Below are 21,635 nucleotides of genomic sequence, written 5' to 3'. Positions count from 1 at the left end.
CTACTACCAACCTCAAGTTCTTTCAGGTACTTACAGATGTCCTTCACATACTTGCTGCATAACTCTGGGTTGCTACTATCTTCTGCATCATCTTCCACTTCAAGCAACGCATTAGAAGTTGCCTCGCACAGCATGTTCTTCATGCTGATACATGCCAGTCCCTCTGTGGAAGATGAGGCTGTGGGCTCCTGCTGCAAGGAGAAGGGGGGGGTGGCAGATCAGAGGGCATGGGGGCTCGCGGCCGCTGCTTGAGCTCAGGGCTCCGGCAATGGTGTCGGTGGTGCACTCTTCTTGGGGGCTGCCCTCAGCAGCCTCTTCCTGATTGCTGGCTTTGGCCCGGGCTGGGCGGTGGCGGCTCTCCTGGTGACGCCCGGCAGCCTGCCACAAGCTGTCAGTGGCTTTTTGGGGGTGGCTGGCAGTGGGGGCTCGGCGACACGGTTGCTGATGTCCCGCAGGACAGTGTGGGGTGGAGGAGTGCCCGGCAGAGCAGAGGGAATGTGGACCGGCAGGCCTGGGAGGTGCCGCAGAGAAACAGCCCCAAATCATCACCTTGGGGCAGTGGTCCAGGGAGGCAAATCCCCTCCTGTAATTAGCTCAGCTACATTTAATCACTGTGTAACACAGGACTGCTGTGAACAGACGAAGCTGAGATCCAGAGGCCTCACACACCCAAAACAGTGCAGGCAGTGCAGATGCCCCCTCCCCAGCAAAATAAATCAACCTTTCCCAAATAAATACAAGCACATCCTCAAAGTCCCTACCTGAAAGCAGCTCCTGCACTGACAGCTCAAGGTGGGGGCTACAATGACACGCTATTACAGGCTTTTAAAAAGTATGTTTCCATCTCAGTTAAACTGTTAATGAGAAAAGATGCAAAAAAGTGGATTTCTCTTCTTAAAAAAATAATTTGATACAAATTTAAAATGGTAACAACTACTCGCTCTGACTCAGTGAAATTAAGTTTAGAAATCAGTGTTAAAAGAAGAGACAAAACATAAAAACTGTATATTTATTTCCTAAAGAACTCTGCAAAAACTTGACTTTGTGTTCAGCTTAGTTTTTTATCCCCCATAATAAATACGTGAATATTTTTTATTCAGTCTTCCAACTGTTTTTGGAAGAAAAATATTTTTAAGCTGATTTTGTTTATATTCCAATGTAAACTATTTCCATTTCCCCCGCTAACAAATTTACAGTCATGATGTACCATACTTAAGAGAAAGTACAGAATATATCCATGCTCATCCACAAGTGCCAAGATTCCTGTTTTATTAACATCATGTACAGTATATAAGATTTCCATTATTCTCACATATACAGCAAATATTCTAGTCCTAATTTCCTTTATAAAAGCATCTTGATCCGATCTTAATAAAGATACAATGCTTTAAAAAAATCAAATGTATAGTACATTTGTTTCTGTACAGGTACGTGCAAGATCTCCTGACAAAAATAATACAGATATGGAATCCTGCAGCTTCACCATTTACCGTTTGAATAACACAACTTTTTGTCACATGATGTAAGTACCATCTTTGTAGTATTTCATAGATTCCAATTGTTGAGTCATTGCAAGGACGTCTTGAAATCCTGTACTGAGGCCAGACATATGCTGAAAATAAGCTTCCTTCTCTACTTGGACAGTTAGGTTGTTTACCCCAGCATCTTTCAGAATTGCTGTAACCTGAATAAAACATCATGGCTAACATTAGTATTACAACACTTCATATGCATCTAACAATACTTTCCAATACTCTCAATATGAAATATTGCATATTAAAAATATATTATCATAAAGAATTTAAATTTCCCAGAAAAGTGAAGACCTGCTTCGTAGAGCACAGCTTTGTGATTTCTGCATAATGGGTAATTCTCAGTGCCTTGCATAAGGAAATAAACTCCTTTTGAAGATATTTGAGAAAGACAAAAACGAGGCTGAAAAAATTAGTAAGCAAGCAACAAACCCATGATTAGCATTCACAACCCCCTAGTTCTCACTTAGTGCCTGTTTTGAAACATGAAACTAGCCTAACGTCCTCCTCCTCTTCTCACAGTAGATATAATTTCACAATGTTTTTTCTCTTTATTTTCCTCTTTTTTGTTTTGTTTAGAAGTGTTAGCAGGTGACTCTTTTAGGCCAACCGAATAATTCTAAGCTGGCAGGCCAACCATTAGAGATCATCTCCGAAATGTTAACATAGTAATTTTTGTAAACAATAGTTTACAAAAATGAACAAAAACTGCAGCTTCAGACTTTACTCTATGACTGAAATAAGGATACAGAGTAAAAAATTAAGAGAATAGGGTCTAGAAACCTTGCACCTTACCTGCTGTACAATTCGTTGTTCCATCACATCTGAGACCACTTGCACATGTATTGTACCTGCCACAACACTTGCAGAGTGACACCAAAAATGAGGATCTCTGTAGGATATGACCCCATCTATTTTTTGAATCTGTAAAAAAAAATAAATTACATTAGCAACAATTAATTTTAAGGACACTTTTTAAACTTGTGCATGTACATGCGTATTGATAGCAAGTATTTCAGCCAGAAACAAAGCTTTATGGCAGAGCAGCTTTCCACCTAAGTCACACACAGAAATAACGTAGCACTTAAAGGCCACCTTGCTACTGTCAAGAAGTTAGAAGTCAAACTAAAGGAAAACCCTGCAGAGTACAATGCTTAATTGGATGAGAAAAAAGAACTGTTCAGGTCACAATAACGTTAACAGACAGACCAACTTTGGCCTGGCCTTTTCAGCATATCTAGGGCATCTGTTACCACAGTATCCAGGATATCATAGCTGTACTGTCATAGCTGTACGTTGCTCGGAAACATACTTCCATAATTCCTCATTTTTTGAAATTGATCTTTGCACTGGGTCTGGCTGAGACAGAATTAATTTTCTTCATAGAGACCTGCACAATGCTTTATTTTGGATTTGTGGCCAAGATGGTGTTGATAACACACTGGTGTTTCCACTCTTGGTAAGCAGTGCTTGCACATTGTTGAGGCTCTCTCTGATTCCACCACTTTGCCCCTAGTCCAGCAAATCGGCTGGGGCGAGGCCAGAAACTGGGAGCAGACACAGCAGGGACAGCTGGCCGAAGGGTGTTCTATATATTATAACATCGTGCTCAGGAATAATAGCTCATACAGGGGAAGAAGGACTCAAACAGAGGGAGAAGGAGGTTATCAGCTTTCAAGGTGGCCACTGCTTAGACTGCCTGGGGATCAGCCTGCTTGTGGGAGGAGATGAGTGATTTCCTTCACGTCCCTTGCTTTCCTCCCCATCACTACCCTTTCCTGCACCTGTAAAACTTCCTTTATATCGATCCATGAGTTTGCTTGGTTTTGTTATTCCTTTTCTCTCCCCTGACCCACTAAGGGTCACAGTGGTTGTAGGGGAATGCAAGCAAGTAGCTGTGTGGATACCTGGCTGCAGCCAACCCACAACAACTGTATCAGCTGATATGAATGCAATTTTTAAATGGTTTTCCTGCTATTTAATTACTTGCTTTTCAACTGTTTTCAAAAAGTATGTCTTTACTCAGTCTCACAAAACTAGTTTGTCTTCTCTACTCAAAAGATAACACTCCAACCTGCACCTCACTATCCTTTCGTGACACAAGCCTTTCCTGACCAATTTCCACATTCTTTCATTTTTCACACAGACAAGAATGCATCTCCCCCTGTATTGACAAACAAAGCAACATGAGGATAGACTTCCGTTCCGCCTCTAGCTGATGGCATCCTCAGAAGTCCATAAGTAGTTCTCTGACACCAAGGAGCCCTCCACGCTGAAACCTACAGTGCGATTTTGGGCAGATACTGAGCCAGCAGTGAAGACTAAGTACTGCCTTAGCACGGCAGGCAGGAGGAGAGTGCATTAGAGTGAGGAAGTTAATTAGCAAAAACAGCATTACTTTTCCCATCTTACCTACTCTGAACCAGCATGTCCTTCGTGGTATGAAACAATTAAGAAAACCTATCACAGGCTCAAGATAAAATCCTATAACCTGAATTGTACACATCAGATCTCACCTTTTGGGAATTGCTGTTACTTTCTTAGCTTTAACTACCTTTCTTACACTGCTACCATACTTATCTCAAATCATATGCTACCCATAAAAGCAAAAAAGAATATATGGTGCCAATGAATAAAACCCATTTTGATTTTTTTTTTTTGGTTACAAAACATCTTTATTCAGTAGAACTCCTATTCCTGTCACATCTCTGCCAAGTAGATTTAAAACAACTTGAGACATAAAGTTGTCTTGGACAATAGAAGCTCTCAAGCTGAACTGCTTGAGTTTAGTGATTATTAAGGGCAGACACAGCTTCACATGTTTGTATATGAAAGCATTTTGAATTTTAGTTCTGACCTTTTCTAAAGCAGCATGCAGATCTTTCTCCTGTTCCGGAGGTATCCTCAACAAAAGCACTTGACAGGCATCTTTCAACAGTGGGATAACACTGAGAAAAATCAATGTAGCAATAAAAAGAGAGCAGAGAGGATCAGCTATCAGCCATCCAAATTGTTGAATAAATATTGTGGATACGATAACACCAACACTGCCAAGAGTGTCTGCTAACACATGCAGAAACACACCTGAAAACAAAACACTGAATGATTAAGTTGAACACTTGTGTTTAAAATGTACATATATGCTCATTAGTGGTAACACAGTGGGTTTTATTGTAGTATTTCCTACCTTAAGGTAGGAAAAGGTAACTATTTGCCTAAACTACTACAAAATGAAACAAAATATTTAGTTTTCCTAATCACAAATCAATGGTAAAAAAAACACCGCATTTTCACTCTATAGTACAATAATCCAGGCAGATTTTTACAAATTAAACAAAATGTAAATGCAGCTTTATATTGCTAGCAGGATTATTACTATACAGCATCATCATTTTACTCCCTCCAGAAGAATCAGTGCACACTACTCCTCAACAGAAGAAAAAAGATCACTGGAAATGCACCGGCGTGCTACTATTGATAGTTAAAAATTGTTTATTGTAGGCTAACTGTTCAGATTTTATAAGAATATGGTCTACCTACAGACTATAAGAATAATTAATCATGGGCATTATTTCCAGTGTACACTCAAAAGGTATAGAAAACATAATTTTTATACATTTGTAAAACTAGCACTTATTAACTACAAGGATTTGGAAGAATGCGTATAGGCAGACTTCACAAAAATATCTGTCAATGGAGGAGTCAACTAAACTATGACTGCTGGAAAATAACCAATGAAACATCAGTCTCTTAGCTAAAACGCTGGTGCTCCAACAAGTTTACACAAAAGTCCATTCCTTTACAGATTTTTGTAAGTGAAACAGTTGCTATAGAACTACCTTCTCACTAGAAAGAAAGAAGATTCTAAGCAGTAGCTATTCTGCAATTTTAAATATACTGCTGTCATCAGCTTCCAGTTTTAGATTTGGAAAACAAAATTTCATCTTTACCACTTTATCTTCTTAAACCCAAATAGAAGCATACTGCTTTACATCCCAGATTCCAGGTTTGCATTAACTCTTCCTGCTTCTTTATCCCTTCCCCCCAGTGATTTACAATCAACTGTAACATGACACATTGAAGTATGGCAGTAACTTTATAGACAGAGACCTTTTATTTGCATTTTGAGATGGAACTCTGAAATAATAACTTCATTTTTTTTTCAGTAATGTTTATGATGACTAGTTATTAAGACTGTAGATTAATGCTTTTTATTGGTCCCTGGGTATTATCCACATCTGAGAGAGCTGTGTGAAGAAACGATTCAAGCTATGTTTCTTCAAGTCAAACTCACTTACGAAAAAACACTTTGAGAAACTAATGTATACAACATTAATTGATTGCCAGATCACTTCTGGAGGAATATTTTAGGAATGGTACGCAGTACTGGGTTTGATTATGCAAATCTATAAATTCTGCTGGAGTACACCTACATCACTTATGGTTTAACAATCCGTACTTGCCTCTCATGTTGGTGTTCATGCCTCCTCCAGAAGACCCGTGGGAATGTCCATGGCTGTGGCTGTGGTCGCTGTGGGAATGGCCGTGCCCGTGGCTGTGGCCATGGCCATGCCCATGGTGAGAATGGCTGTGGTCGTGTGAATGACAGCCTCCGCGAGAAGCCCCGTGGGAGTGCGCGTGGCTAAAGGCACAGATACCAACAAGGTTTACGATCAGCCCTCCGACAGAGACTGGCTGTGAGAGGGAGAGAAGCCTTTAACATCACTACATCTTGCTAGGTGTTCATTTTTTTTTTTCCTAGAACATGGTAATCAGAAACACTGTACACCTAAACTAAGAAAAACCTGGAAGCATTAACATCAACAGAAGGATTATTCCAGTGTGGGCTCCTCATTAGCAAGATGTCAGCATACAAGCATACAGCTGGTTTCCAAGGAATTATATTTTCCTCTTAAAAAAAAAAAAAAAAAACAATTCCTCCTACACCTCCCCAAAATCCCACCCACCAACTACCACCAAAATGCAAAGCCTAACATCCAAAAATCATGACAAAGAAGGGGTTGGATTCATTTACTTTCAAAAAGAGAATGTGACTTGGCTACAAGCTTTGCTCTGCTGTCATTCATTGGCAAAAAAAAAAAGTCTAAGAATATTTAGGACACGTACAGTCACCTAAAGTTGCAGTTAACTGAAGTAGTAGTTAATACAATTACTGCATTACTGTTTGAGTTGTGCTTTTTATCTGTCTGCATATTTTTCTATACTTCTCTTGAAAAAAATACTGTAATAATACTGTAATTCCACCTAATACAGGAGCTAAGTAAGTCCTGCTTGGGGGCTACCAGATCTCTCCTTGGCTATGCAAATAGGACTAATGTACAGAGGGTAACACCCTCCCCACCTCCAAGCAGAAAAATTGGTAGTGAAAGTGGGACAAACACTGAAGATTAGAAAGACAAAAATAAAAATAAAAATCAGGCCCTGACTCTAGTAATGTATGCCTCTAATTTTACCTACAAAAAAAAATTCACAATTTTTACGTAGGTAAAATTCACACACACATTGTGAAAACGCATCTTCTTTTCTGGTATGACACACACGTGAATTCACATGTGTGTCATACAGAAAACAAAGTCAATAACTACAAATTTGATAAATGAAGCTTGGACTCACGATATTCCATGATCTAAACATTTAATTTCAAGAAAAATATACTATCACATTTTGAAAGAAAACCTAAATGAGGAGACCTTGAAGAGGCTTTGGAAAGCAGTGAAACACAGATGCTGTTAGTTAACTTAGTTACTCAACAGCTTCATGATTGCTTATTCCAACATATGAATTGATTCCAACAGCAACACATTATGAATTCTGATGATTTTTGAGTTTTCTTAAAGAAAAACTTTTTTTTTGTAATAACTGACATTGTTTTACATAAGCAGTAGAACCAAATTTAGTCTTGTATAGATTATTTCTTTGGTATCTTTAGTCACAGAAAGACAACCATCTATAAAGATTAGGGCTGTAAAACCTCTTAAAAATCAATTTAACTTTTATAATTAAATTATATTCACTCCTATATATCTCCATATTTTAAATTTAGATGTGCTCTGAATTTTAAAATTGAAATTATGCATTTAAGGGTCGAGTCATAATTTAGATCTTGAGTATACAACTTTAGTCCCTTTTTTTTCTTTAATATTAAACATGAGCATAAATGGACCATCAACTGCAAAACAGCATTCAAATGTAATGACACAACTTACAGTTAGCATATTTGTGTCTATGTCTGGCGGATCTACCAGTCTGGCCACCGATTCCATGAAGACAAAGAAAGCAATTACCATCAGGAAGAGGCCATTAATAAAACCAGAGAGAATTTCTACACGTCCATATCTGAAAGCCAACGTAAGTACTTTTGAGAGCAAAGAATGAGTATCCTGAACAAATTTCAAAGTAATAACAAATGAAGTTGTAAAATGTCTAATACAACTGAGTTTTTTTTTTTTCTTCTCAATGCCACAAAATCAAGCCTTAGCTGATTTTAGCTTAGCTATTTATTTCTGACCAATAGTTCACAACTGTCCATGTATCAATAGCACGATTTTAATAACACAAGTTTTTTGTAATATATGCCACAAACATAGGAATCCAAGCTGCTAAATGGCTAGGCACAATTTTTACTTATGTCATTGGAAGTGAAATCCCCATATGAACATCAACTTTCAACATATTTTTGTTATAAGATACATACATAAATACAATGATACAATTACTAAATATTATTCACAGTGATAAAGATTTATTTGTAGAGATTAACACTAAAGAAATTTCATGCACTTTTAGGCTGGGATAGGAGTGGAATTTCATGACCAGGAGAATAGAAATGACAGATAGCAAAAAACAAAAACAGAGAAGCACACACAATTAAAAACATCCTAAACATACTGTTATAGTAGGACATTTTGAAAATGAGCAAGTAGGATAATTTTCATGTAGTCATTAAAGAAGTTAATATACATACCCGTAGGAAAATATACGGGTTGCTTTCCACCTCGTCATCAGTGCTGCAAAAAGCCCCATCACTAGTGCAGAGCAATCAAAAAGCATGTGAAATCCATCAGATATAAGACCAAGGCTATTGGTCCATACTCCATAAAAAAGCTCCACAAAAGTGAAAGCCTAAAATGAAGAAAAGTTTGAATTTTTCCGTGAAGATTAAATTGTAATTTAACGTCTTGGCAGCCAGCCAGAAATTCTTTTCATAGTATGCCTGATAGTTTTCAAAAGGTACCATTCTAAATATTTCCAGAACATTTTCTTTCTCCTCCAATCAAAGAAAAACAGGTGATATATTCCAAGTCTATGAAGGGGTACTCTTGCACCAACCCTCCCTTAAAGCCTTAGATACATGAGTAAATAAGGATATCTATGTTTTAATTTAGAATTTGAAACTAGTATGATACAGACAAAATTTTAAGCACTGTCACAAAACAGTGTAACTACTTTGATGCGATCTATCATGAACGTAGAAAGCAATGCTGTTTATACACATTTCCTATTAAGTGTCTACACAAATGAGTACTCAGGATGGGTGTAATTATTGCAGTTTCAAAGTAGCTTCAAGTCAGCCACTCATTTTTCAAAAGTCGTTGTAAATCACTGAAAAATAAAAAAGTTCAATTGAAGTAGAAAAAGAAGTTCCATCACTCTGTCTAAATATAAGGGAACACTTTTTAACTGTGCAGGTGATGGAGCACTGGCACTGGTTGGCCAGAGATGTTGTAGAGTCTCCCCTCTTGGATCTTTAAAAGCCACCTGTGATGTGGTCTTGCGCAACCTGCTCTGGGTGCCCCTGCCTGAGGAGGGAGGTTGGACCAGCTGGCCTTCAGAGGGCCCTGCCAACCTCAACCATTCTGGGATCTGAATCCAAACCTCCTATGAACACCCGTTTCATTTTATATATGTGTGTGTATTTATATACATATAAGGTATACAACCTGTCAACTTATAAATATCTGAAGGAAGGTAGTTGTTCTTCATGTTAGGCTAGCTTGAGCACTCTGTAAAGAATCAAGGATCAGCATCAGAGTGGCTGAAATATGTAGCCATTTACAAACGCCAATAGTTGACTAAATTAACTGCTATCAATTCTGCTCCATATTTCAAATTAGAGAGAAGAATTCAAAAAAATCCATTTTATTAAAAAAATGCAGCTGAAGCTATTCCCAATTACATCCTAGAACCCTGCTGTGTAAAAAATTTCTTCCCTGATTAGTTGGCTGCTTAAATCTTAGGAATTAGTTTTGAGAAGGGTACACAAAGGAACATTTTTAATACAAACATTTTCCTTGTATGATTTACTATCATACGCATGATTTACTATTATTAACTGGTCTGCCTACAGACTTCCTTTCCTGTCTTTTACATTTCAGAATGGAATTTCTTAAAGTTGTAATGGATACTTCAGACTTTTCCCCATTTTATTAGATAACAACCAAGGAATGAACAGAGATCTCTGCAGATTATTCATGCCTATTTCATGGCCTTTTCCTATTCATGATAAATAAGCTAGAAATGAAAACTGTTTGGTCCAAAATGATATTATTCTATCCCACTCTTTACTATTTTGCCATTCCCAGCCAGGAAGGCCTTAATAGTTTCAGCTTGTCTACTGGTAACATTGAGATACCTCCATCTTGAACAGGACCCAACTGTTGTTACTATTACACCTGTTTTTAGTTACTGGTACAACAGTTACACATAGAACCAGTGCTCCATTGTGACAAAGGATCAGTGTAACCTGCCACTTTCTACAAGATTAGCATAAAATTCTTCTATTTTAAGATTCAATCTAATGAAAATACTGTATCTAGGGTCATCAGAAGAAAAACAAAAAATCATGGGAAGCATTTAAATAGTAACTCTTAATACTGTACAACTGAGATAGGAAAAAAAAACAAAACACAACACAAGAAGACTTACCAGATTTAGACACAGAAAATAGAAGATTTGCCTAGAATCATACTCTTCTAGGATCTGTTTCAGTGACTCTTTAATAAACCGGGGTAATGACTGAGAACTTTGCTGTATTGCATCACCCATGAAGTTGTACAGAGGAGTGCCTTCAGGGGAATAGCCAATAAGTGTGCCCTTCTGCCCTTTCCTGGAGGGGGATGACAGGATATTGGCAGCTGCAAAGAAAGTATTGAAGTTTTTGTTTTTAATGAAATAGCTGTGAAGCTTAGAAACAATGCGTTTTATCAGCAATAAAAGCTTACTAGAAATTTTAAGGCAGCATAATGATTGCCAACTTCATCTTAAGGTTCACCGTTACACTTCACTGTTATGTAGAATCAGATCATCACTTCCACAACAAAAATGGGTATTGCATTTTTTGTTTGTATAGTAAAGGGACAACATTGCAGGCTCTTTTTATTCAAAGGAATCCATAAAAAGCTCATTCAGAAGCATTTTGCACACAGCCATTTTTTTTACTGGCTTCAAAGAAACATGGATAACAGATATACTAAAAGAGAAATATAAGTACGTACATAAAATAAAGAAGACAGCACTCACTACCACTCCTCCAGAAAGAACGTGCTCTGTGCTTTCATGGTGTGGTGGTTTGTTCATAGCTCGAAGTTGGTCTGTTATTGGATGTGTCCAGAAGTTGCCAAAAAGCAGCGCACTAGTGAAAATAAGAAAGGATCCGTATCGAGCACACTTGGAAGCTTCCATCTTGACGGAGCATATGGACTCCACGTAGAAATCCAAGATCACAACAAAAAAGATGACTGTTATGAAAGGCATGATGAGAGAAGACCAAGACTCTACTTTACTCTGCAATGAAAACAAACACATTTCAAACAGGATTGTTCACCATTAGATATTATATATGTTCACCATTACAGCATTAAATCCAGTCTACTTTCATTGTGTTTTCATCAATCCATCAGTTAATATTTTCAACTGATCATATAAAACCAACGTTCAAGCTACAAAAAGACAAAGGCATCTGTGTAGCTTATTTAAAATACCTTCCTGTGCTTAAAAGCAATGCTATGTGCAATGCCGTGCTTGCACTGTTCTATTATGCTTCTAGTCTAAGCATGAAGTCATAATTAACATGTCTTTTCAATTACAATATATACTCCTCATGAAAAAATAAAACAAAATCTGTATTTATAGTAATTAATCTATGTTTAATGTCAGTAAAAGAATCCAGGATATATTTGAAGCTACAAAGAGAAAATAATGTTATCATATAAAAGAGAAAATTAAGGTATCATACAAAGATGCACATCAAAATATAGAGGAACAACTTCAATCACAGCTTTCTAGAAGAATAAAGATGGCAAATTTTGTAGTTTAAAGTTTTTCTTTTAAAACACACTTAAATTGCATTTCACAAACAGAAGCATTATGAAAAGTGATTTATTTTTGCCAGTATGTCCTTGCTATCTTACCTCTGTTGTCAGAGAGAGGACGATGACCCATGGGCACAATAGAAGGACAGAAACAAGATGAGACAAAGCTTGAAGGCGTTTGGCTCCACCTACATCTACGGAAAGCTTTCGGGAAGCCATGTGAAAACCAACCTTACAACACAATGCCAGTACCAGGAGCAGTACTCCTCCCTGGAAAGGCAGAGAGATCCCATCAGCATTTCTTGTGAGTCTAATATCTCACTCTAAACAAAGTCATATTTACATGAAAAAGGTTAACATGTTTTCCTTATCAACTGAAAACAAAGACGGGATATTTCCTCTGATTGTTAGTCTAGTTATAGCAATAATACATAAATTATAAAGCAATCAATGTACACGATTATACTGTTGCATTATCCACAATGGCCTACTTTTTTTTTAAAAAAAAAAAAAAAAACTTGAAGTTTAAAATTCACAATAACATTAACTGGCATACAACAGCAGCAAATTGTCAATGAACAACATAGAGGAGAAAGAGAAATAATAAAAAAATTGTTCTTAAAATACCCATCCTCCATTATAAAACAAAAGAAGCATTGAAAGCATACATAAACTTCAAAGGGTCATATCACTTTGGCTTCTTTCTAGTATTTCCAAAACTTTGTCAAGACGCAAAAACTATAGTGCGCATTTAGTTCTGCTTTGGAGTGGGAGCATTGAACTTTTTGGTTTTGATTCAGGCTTTTCTGAACTCTGAGCTGCTGAAATTTTTACCTACAAAACTCAAGTACCCATCACCCTACTAAAATGCAAGAAGTAATTTACCTTGTGATCTGCAACACCCAGGAAAGCAATGACTGTATACAGAACGTGGGTAAGAGCACTGTCATGATGCCCCTCAGCTAAACATAATTAAGGAAGTATTTCATTAGATGATTTTTTTTTTCTCAAACCAAAGAACAGGCAGAAGTAGTGAAAGACCACAAAAACAGAAATAAGCAAAGTAAGTGTTACAAGTTTGGGAGATACTTAAAACTCATGAAAGGTAAAAATATTTCCATAGAAAATAGTTAATAATAGTTTAAAACACAAGAACATGTTCACTATCAAATATTGCGTATCAGTCAAGATACAGAGTTTACATTAATCTTGTCAACGAGACTTAGAAAAATACACTCAATAGCACTGAAATTCAGTTTTTACTAAAAGCACTAAAACGGCAACGTGTCTAAAAAAATGATTTATAAAAATGTGTCTATGATCTTTAAAAATGTGTCTAAAACATGATCTGTATTTTTTCAGTTTATATATACCTAAAATTTAGAAAACTAAGAGAAATTAGACACTGATTAGAAAATTTAGAAGACTAAAGAGTAATTGACAAGCACAATCTAGCAAATACTCAACTACTGATAGCTTTTGGGAAAACTACTTACTAAAAGGCACTCTGACAACGAATTTAATTAACTGAGTTTTAAGTGAGTAATCAATACTGTTTCTGAATATACCATTTGCATCTGTAATTCCATGTTTTCACCCTTCCTCAAGAAAGTTTACTTTTACCTTACTGTTGTTCCTATGACTGTGTTGTTACTTTTCACCCTTAAATACAACACCTCTTTCCAGTAGGCTTCACTATGCTGAGACCTGGTTGGAAACTTAAGAATCCACATACTTAGTGGCTTTGGAAGCTAGGTTTGGAGCACAAGAACAATTTTTCTCAATATAACAGAAGGGCTGCCAAGCAGGCTGCCAATCGTTTACTGTACACACTGAGGCTACAGCCACTATGTACAGAATTTCTATAAAAGGAAAGCTGACCAAGGAAGCAATCCTCAGTGGTCTGATATGTACAAAGGGCAAGGCAGCCTTTAACTACTACTGAACTTAAAACACAGCCACAGATTTTATCGGCAAAGCAAGCAGTGCCATTCATTCATCTGCAAATACCAGCATTTAGATGTGAAGTAAAATCTTATGCTGTAATATTCTTGTAAGCTCAGATTCCTATCAAGAAAAATAAAAGTATATTTAATTTGGTGCATTCAACTTAGCATTCTATTCTCCCTGCTCCAGTAGAAATAAGCAATTGTTCTTAACACACAGCAAGAAAGGATACGATGCTCTGCTATTTTAGCCATGAGGTCATCATTATCAAAAAGTAGTAAGCAGATGACAGCAATGATGAAAAATGCAGCACCTCTTGTCTGGAAGAAAAACAGTTACAGTATGCTGTAAAAGATTTATGTCAAAAATTCTAGGAATTCTCCCTCCCAACCACCCAGTCAATGTAGGCATACTTTAGTTCAGTAAGAAAAGCATGAAGAAAGAAACATTTCTGCAGAAAGCTGACTGTGACAACATAATTTCATATTTATTCCAGTTTCCAGGTTTGTTATATAACCCAGGGTAAATCATCACTCTAACACGCAAGAACACTGAATCTTATGAACTTCAGATGTTTGCTTCTTTCTTTTCAGTGTATTTCTGCCTGTCAGAATGTACAGCTACTTAAGCCTTATATTAAGCCTTAATATTCTGTGTAGTATCAAGGAGCTATAAACAAGATCTAATTGATAAACTGTAGAATTTTGTCCTAGGGGAGGTAAAGGCTACAGCCCTGTGAGAAGGCTCTAAGAAATCAGAGCTCTGCAGGTACTTTCATGACGAAGAGACAGAAGTGATTATGAACTCCCTCTGCTGCCTGAGAAGTCTACTTGTTTAGCCTGACTTAAAATACTGCAATTTTGGTATTCATCATCTTGGCAAAACACTGACCTACAGCTAAAAGCCATTATTACAATTCATCCTCTGAACTTAAACACAGCAATCACAATATTGTTTTGGAAAATTGGATGACTTCCTTTTACCACAGTTCCCTTCATAAAGCTGAAACATTCAGAGGACAGGATTTTCAATCCCATGTTTCTGCTATCTTAGACGTGCAGCTTAACTGTTAGGTGTAATCTACTAAGATACAGATTAACAAAGAACTTCTCTCTTGAAAGGTAAGCTCTAAGCTTACCATTGGAGTGATTGGCTGGAGAAAGAATTTATCTTTTTGATGAACAGTTTCATGCTGCATGCCCTAAACAATCTCAGCTTGAGGAGGTGAGTGGGTGTGATACAGCATCATAAGATAATTGTGCTGTTGATGCTACTCTAAGAAAAACCTTAGAACATCTTTGGGACTCCAATAGAACTTAAAAGGCAATTTTGAAACTCAAAGCCTGAGTCAAAATCCAGACTTTTTCTTATACTGCAAGTCCTCTAGCCTCAAGCATACAACATCAGCAGGTATTTTCCTTCAGCTATCACTGTTTTTGAATGAAAGTGACCAAAGACTTCTAAATGCTGGGATCAGTTCATTCCATTTAGGGCTGATTAGGCATGATTTCACAGTATCTTTTGAAATTGTGTGTGATGGGACTGACACAAAAGATGTCTTATGTATAGATCTGATTAAGTGAAAGGGAGGGCCAAGAATTCAGCAGATGCAGGCTTATACACAAATTAAAGCAGTTACAGCTTTTTAGTCAGAAAAATAAAGCATGTGAAAAGCTTCAGATACCAAGTAGGTTAGGCAGGAATCTGTGTTGCGGCTGTCAGTGGCTGAGGGCCAAGACCACTGCATACATGTATGTCCTTTTGTTGGTTTGAACCCCAAATCCATTTACAAAGAATGCTATGTGCAAAAATTAAGGTCAAAAACACACACAGCTACTACGAAAATTGGTCTAAAGCACTCTTTGTTTTGGGTAAAGTAATACTTGCATTTAAATACCTTTGCTGGTCCTCCACCTGAGCTTGTGAACAAGACACTAAGGAGTGATAGCACAACCACATCACTATGTTCAAATAGCAGCAATGTCCTATAAAAAAAAACAAAAACTGAAATAAATACTCAGGTCCCACCTCCATTTGAAGGAGTTTGCTTCAAGAGCTTGACAGCACACATTTCAGCTAAAATTCAGTGACAGCGAGGTTAGAGATTTATCCTGCTGTTCGAACAGCAAGTTTAAGCAGCTCAAAAGGATAACTGCAGATCCATTTGTCTCCATCTGCAAGAGGTCTAACGAGTGACATCCAAATATATCAGAAAAAAAAGAACTTCTTAAGACAAGTAACAGATCAAAAATATGCATTTATGGACTGCTTTAAACTGTAACTTCCTTGAAGTAATGCAAGAAAGTAGTAACTTGCTCAAGATGGAAAAGTTATTCCCATTACAATTCATATTTTCTATTTTCAAAATAAAGTTTCTGGCGCCCTGAAAAAAAAGGCCCTGTCCTGTCATCTAACATCTCGTTCACTGAAGTCTTGATAATCTACTAGGTAGCTTATGCAACCTCAGAACCTTTTAACTACTGAAAACAAGAAATTCTGACTTGCACACATTCTCCTTCAGGTAGCAGGCTGACTAACAAGCTGCATCAACAGCTTTCCAGGGCAGAACATGAGAGTAACAATCACTGTCAAATTTACCAACATTTTCAGCTGTTCCTTGCACAATTACAACCCACCAGGGACCACGCTATTGGAAGGCAAAATGCTAGGAAGACCTAGTATTAAGAAAGGCACTACAATATTTCTTAAAGAAATCCTATTATTCATAGAATCATTCAGGCTGGAAAAGACCGCTAAGACCATCAAGCCCAACTGATGACCTACCACTGCCAAGTCTACCACTATACCCTGTCCCTAAGTACGACATTTATACATCTTTTAAATACCTCCAGGGATGGTGACTCAACTACTTCCCTGAGCAGCCTTGTTCCAAGGCTTCACAATCCTTTCAGTAAAGAAATGGTTTTATTCTTAAGTATGCATAGAGAGTAAATCATCAACTTCATAAAATATATCATTTAAGGCTTTACTTTCCCTCTAAAGAAAGATACTTTTCTAACATACTACTGTTTTTTTTTGTCATTCACTTATTGCTAGTTATTCCTTAATGCTAACAGAGAGCATAAGTGATTTCATGCAGAGGACGTGCACTAATACTACCCAATTCAACCATACAACCACAGACTTAAAACAGTACCCTGCAACAAACAGGGAAATGAATTCTAGTCACCTGGCACAGTAACACAAGCTCCTGTCCCTAGCTGTCAAGCCATGGATTTCAAATGGTTACATGTAGCAGAAATGGGGTTACAGAAACAACACTAAGGTAACAATGAAAACCACACTCAGTAGAAGTTAACTTACTGTATCACTCACACCAATGGTTTAAGCATTGTCAAGAATTTCACTGAAATCTTGTCCAACCATGACTAAAGAAAATGAAAAGTTCTGGAGAAAATTACATGCAACTTCTCCCAGGTAAAACAGACTCACAGAAAAAACCATGAAAGTCCATTAAAAAAAATAAATCAATGCTGGCCACACAGGCTGACAGATATAAAGTGAAAAACAAACACGAAGATGAGGAAAAGATAACAAAAATTACTTAAGAAGACAAAACCTTGTTTACAGTTAATATATATTTACCTGAGTGGTCCACAAAGAGTAAGGCCAAAAAACCACAAGAGTGAAATGATGCATCCCACAATGGCATGCTTAAAAATTTTGATCCACTGCAAAAGAAAGGTATTACATTATTGTTTTCTCGACAGTTTCAAAATAGACGTCATAGACATTCTTTCAGCTGTAGAAATACAGAGGAAAACATATACTCTGCAAGTTCTGCAAAATTTAGAGTACAATTATTTTTTTCTTATCTACTTTGCCAGGTAGCTTAGGTCCGTTTAAACGTATTAGGGACAATTTTTACATTTGTTTTCTACCACAGTACTAGATTCTATGATACAGCTCTCACAAGAACTCTTAAAAAAAAAAAAAAGAGCATAAAAGAGCATTCTAGATATATACTGAAAAAATTGAAGTCCGTTTAGAAATTAGCATTGTTGACAGGTACCTATCTGATAAACATAGACAGCACTAGATAAACCATCTAAGATACAGAAACTTAAACCTTAACTTTACGAATATTTATGCATGTGTTAAACTATTCTTAGTTTAACACGTAAGTTTATAGTTCCGTCATTCAATACGTTATTAACTTTAAATGCCAGTTTAAAAAAAATCAGTTTGGAAATGCATTAAATGAAACAAACTCCCTATGACTAACATCACATCTTGAAAATTAATTTTTTAAGATTTATTTTTATTTTTTACTTTTAAGCAAAAATGAAACCATAAAAAGATTTTCTGAACACGAATCAAAGATGCAATTTATTTCTGTTCACTTTAAAATTCTACCACATATGGTTAATCATGAAAGCAGTTAAAATTTGGAACATTTCTGAGGCTATCCTTCAGATTATATCCAGTTAGTACATATTCTGGTAACTGAGCATGGATGAAGTTTTTGCATACACAACTACATGCAAACAAGATGAATATGGGACTGGTAGAAAAATATATTTCTTACAAATGAATAGATTGCAGTCTGAGCCCTGCTCTTACTTCTCAGGATATTAGGAACTCCACATGGTTCTTAAGAGCAGCTAGACTTGACCTCATTGTAACACTGCCTGCAGAAAGCACTCTGGTGGGTTAGACAGGCACAGCTGGAGCACTTTGACACCCCAGCAGACCGGAAATTGCTGTTTGGGACTGTCAAAGTCTGCTGAGCTGACTAAGCTCTTTTCAACAATCCAATCCTCATATAAACAAATGCGTGCATGGAGCCAAAGACCAATCTTTTGCCAAACTATCTACAGGAACTAACAAAAGCTAAAAATGTTGATTGTGTTTTACAGTGGAGTAGACAAGAAGTCAGTTACATACTTCTGGAAATTGTAACCACATCTGCCAAGTGGAGGAACCTTTGTTCCTCTTCCTGAGTGATTTCTGATAAGAGCCACGTTGTCAGGAGTATCTACAAAGATGTGAACTACTATTACATATGTCAACTCACCTGACGCTTGGTTACAACCTTTCCAGAAGAAAATGGTTTTTGAAATAAAACCATAAAAAACGCAGACCTGTTAAAAAGAGAAGGTTTTCTCTATTAATGCATTAGCAGTTAGCTTCTTATTCAAACCAGCTCTCCTCATATCACACTTTGTTTACAAAAGAGCTTCCTCTATTTTTCACTAAAAGCCCACAATATTCAGTTGTATTTTTCAGATACTAGTAAAAAGTTGATGGTAAGTTTGGTTCTGGTCAGTTTTACATATAAGATCTTCAGGAAACAGTCAATGACCTGTTCTGAATTGGCCCTGAATCCAATTCAATGCCATGAATTGGAAGGGACCCACAAGAATCACTGAGTCCACCTCCTGGCTCCACAAAGGACACCCCCAAATCAGACCAGATATCTGAGAGTGTTGTCTAAATGCTTCCTGAACTCTGTCAGGCTCGGTGCTGTGCCCACTGCCCTGGGGAGCCCGTCCCAGTGCCCGACCACCCTCTGGGTGCAGACCCTTTCACTAACCCCCAGCCTGACCCTCCCCTGTCCCAGCTCCATGCCGTTCCCTCGGGTCCTGTCGCTGTCCCCAGAGAGCAGAGCTCAGCGCCTGCCCCTCCGCTCCCCTCGTGAGGGAGCTGCAGGCCGCCATGAGGCCTCCCCTCAGCCTGCTCTGCTTGGGGCTGAGCAAACCCAGGGACCTCAGCTGCTCCTCATACATCTTGCTCTCTAGACCCTTCACCACCTTTGCAGCCCTTCTTTGGACATTCTGTAATAGTTTTATGACCTTCTTTTATTGCAGTGCCCAGAACTGCATACAATACTTGAGGTGAGGCTGCAGCAGTGCAGGGCAGAACGGGACAACCACTTCCCTTGGCAATCTAGCAATACCATGCTCAAATAAATCTACCCTTGGTTTATAAAACCCAGAATAACTGATCTCAGAAAAATGTTTAGGAGAATGTTGGTGCAATAGTAATAATGTACCTTCTGTTAGCAAAATGCATACACCCAAAGACCTCCTCACATACTGAATGCTGACTACAAAGTCCTGTTAGAAATGACAGAAAACAAGACATTGCTTCCTCAACTGTGATCGGGGAAAAATAAGACCACGCTATTTGGGAACACACTACTAAAAAGCCCAAAAATGTCAACAAAATTGAAATAAAAAGGAGGAAATGAAGTTCCAAACATTTCAGTGCTGCCAACCTACAGAAATGCTTTTCCACATTGTATCAGCTGAACATGAAGTAGGACCATGCCTGTATGTTATCAAAGGCTGGTTCTGTATATTTGCTATCAATTTCTACACTTTAATTGTCAATCAGGGAAAAACATCAGTTGAAGCTTGTAAGATCTACAAGAATACAAGTTGTACAGGAAAGCATTCATCTTTTACTTCTTAAGAAAATCTGGACACACCTAAGTTTTCTATACCCAGTACCATCATAAATCATCAACTCTTAAGTAGCCTTTTGCAGTTTCTGAAGTTATTACGAGCGCAGACAAGAGAGAAAAACACTGGTGTGATCAGCACATTTCCTTGATCCACCTGACGTCCTTTTCTCCTTGATTGCTCCACAACAAGACAGTGCCCAGTACGATCTTGACATGGACCCTGAGCCCCACAGCCACAGCATGCTGCGCCAACAGGCGCCTCCCTGGCACACTCACCCCAGCTTCACCACGAAGATGAACTGCACGAGGTGGACCACCTTCAGCAGGTCATAGGACTCAAAGAGCCCCACAGCTTTCAGGAACTTCGTGAAGCACAGCAGCACAACATACCGGGTCAGCCTGAGGGAGACAGGACAAAATCAGCACTGGGGACTGCCAAACACCCCGAACCCCCTCCACACCCCTCTGTACACCCCCCAGACCTTTCCACACACTCCCTAACCCCCTCTACACACTCCTTGACCCTTTCTACACAATCCCAATCCCCTCCACACACACCCCCAGCCCTATCCCACACCCTCCAGCCCCCTCAACCCCTTCCACACACCCCCCAACCTCCTCCACACTTCTCTACACCCCCCCAACCCTTTCCACACAGACCCAATCCCCTTCACACCCCCCCGGCCCCTTCCACATACCCCTTGGCCCCATTTCACAACCCCCCAGCCCCTTCCACACCCCTCTACACCCCCCAACCCATTCCACACCCCCCGCAACCCCCTCCACACCCCTCTACACACTCCCCGACCCTTTCCACACCCCCCTAACCCCCTCCACACCCCTCCCGACCCTTTCTAAACCCCCCCAACTCCCTCCACACCCCCCCCAAAACACGTCACGGTTGAGGCCCTGCCTCCCCTGCCCCCCCCCAAGGCCCTCTCCCCTCACCCTCCTCCCTCCCGCCCCCCGGCGCGGCCGTTACCGCGCGCTGGGCACATCCACGGGCCCCAGGACGCCGCCGGCGGCCAAGGCCTGCCCGCTGTACTTCTCCTCCATGGCGGGGCGCTGCGGGCCGGCCCGGGCCTCCCCCGCCGCGGGGGTGCCTCAGCCTCGGCCGCCCGCCCGCTTCCGCGACCCCGCCGCCGCGCTCTGCGCATGCGCCGCGCACCTCAGCGGCCGCCGGAAGCGGTCAGCGCTGCGCGGCGGGAAGGGGAGGGGCGGGGGGGGAGGGTCATGGCGGCCCGGCCGGAGGGGCGGGGAAAGGCGGGAAACGGGGGGTGAGGGGGGCGCCATCTTGGGTGTGAGGGGGGCGTGAGGGTTGTGTGGGGGAGTGGCCGTTAAATGTAAACGTAACGGATTGAGTGGGCATTGAGCATCAGCAAAATAAACTGGAAG

At 39.1% G+C, this 21,635-nt stretch overlaps 1 protein-coding gene across 1 annotated transcript; it reads right to left on the bottom strand.

Annotated features, from left to right (window-relative positions):
- Positions 1–1,246: 1,246 nt before the first annotated feature.
- SLC30A5 (solute carrier family 30 member 5) lies at positions 1,247–21,420 on the bottom strand. Its single transcript, XM_068667812.1, has 16 exons — positions 21,223–21,420; positions 20,517–20,639; positions 18,849–18,915; positions 17,417–17,502; positions 15,708–15,795; positions 14,043–14,130; positions 12,749–12,825; positions 11,963–12,133; positions 11,048–11,336; positions 10,479–10,687; positions 8,518–8,675; positions 7,760–7,889; positions 5,996–6,227; positions 4,390–4,616; positions 2,328–2,456; positions 1,247–1,684 (listed from the first exon to the last, which is right to left on the bottom strand). The coding sequence occupies exons 1-16, from the start codon at positions 21,294–21,296 to the stop codon at positions 1,514–1,516; spliced, it is 2,319 nt and encodes a 772-aa protein (XP_068523913.1). The 5' UTR covers positions 21,297–21,420; the 3' UTR covers positions 1,247–1,513.
- Between the last annotated feature and the right edge of the window lie 215 nt (positions 21,421–21,635).

The sequence above is a fragment of the Anas acuta genome, chromosome Z (assembly GCF_963932015.1).
Source record: "Anas acuta chromosome Z, bAnaAcu1.1, whole genome shotgun sequence".
NCBI classification, from domain to species: Eukaryota; Metazoa; Chordata; class Aves; order Anseriformes; family Anatidae; genus Anas; species Anas acuta.
This window is presented reverse-complemented; position numbering and strand designations above follow the sequence as displayed.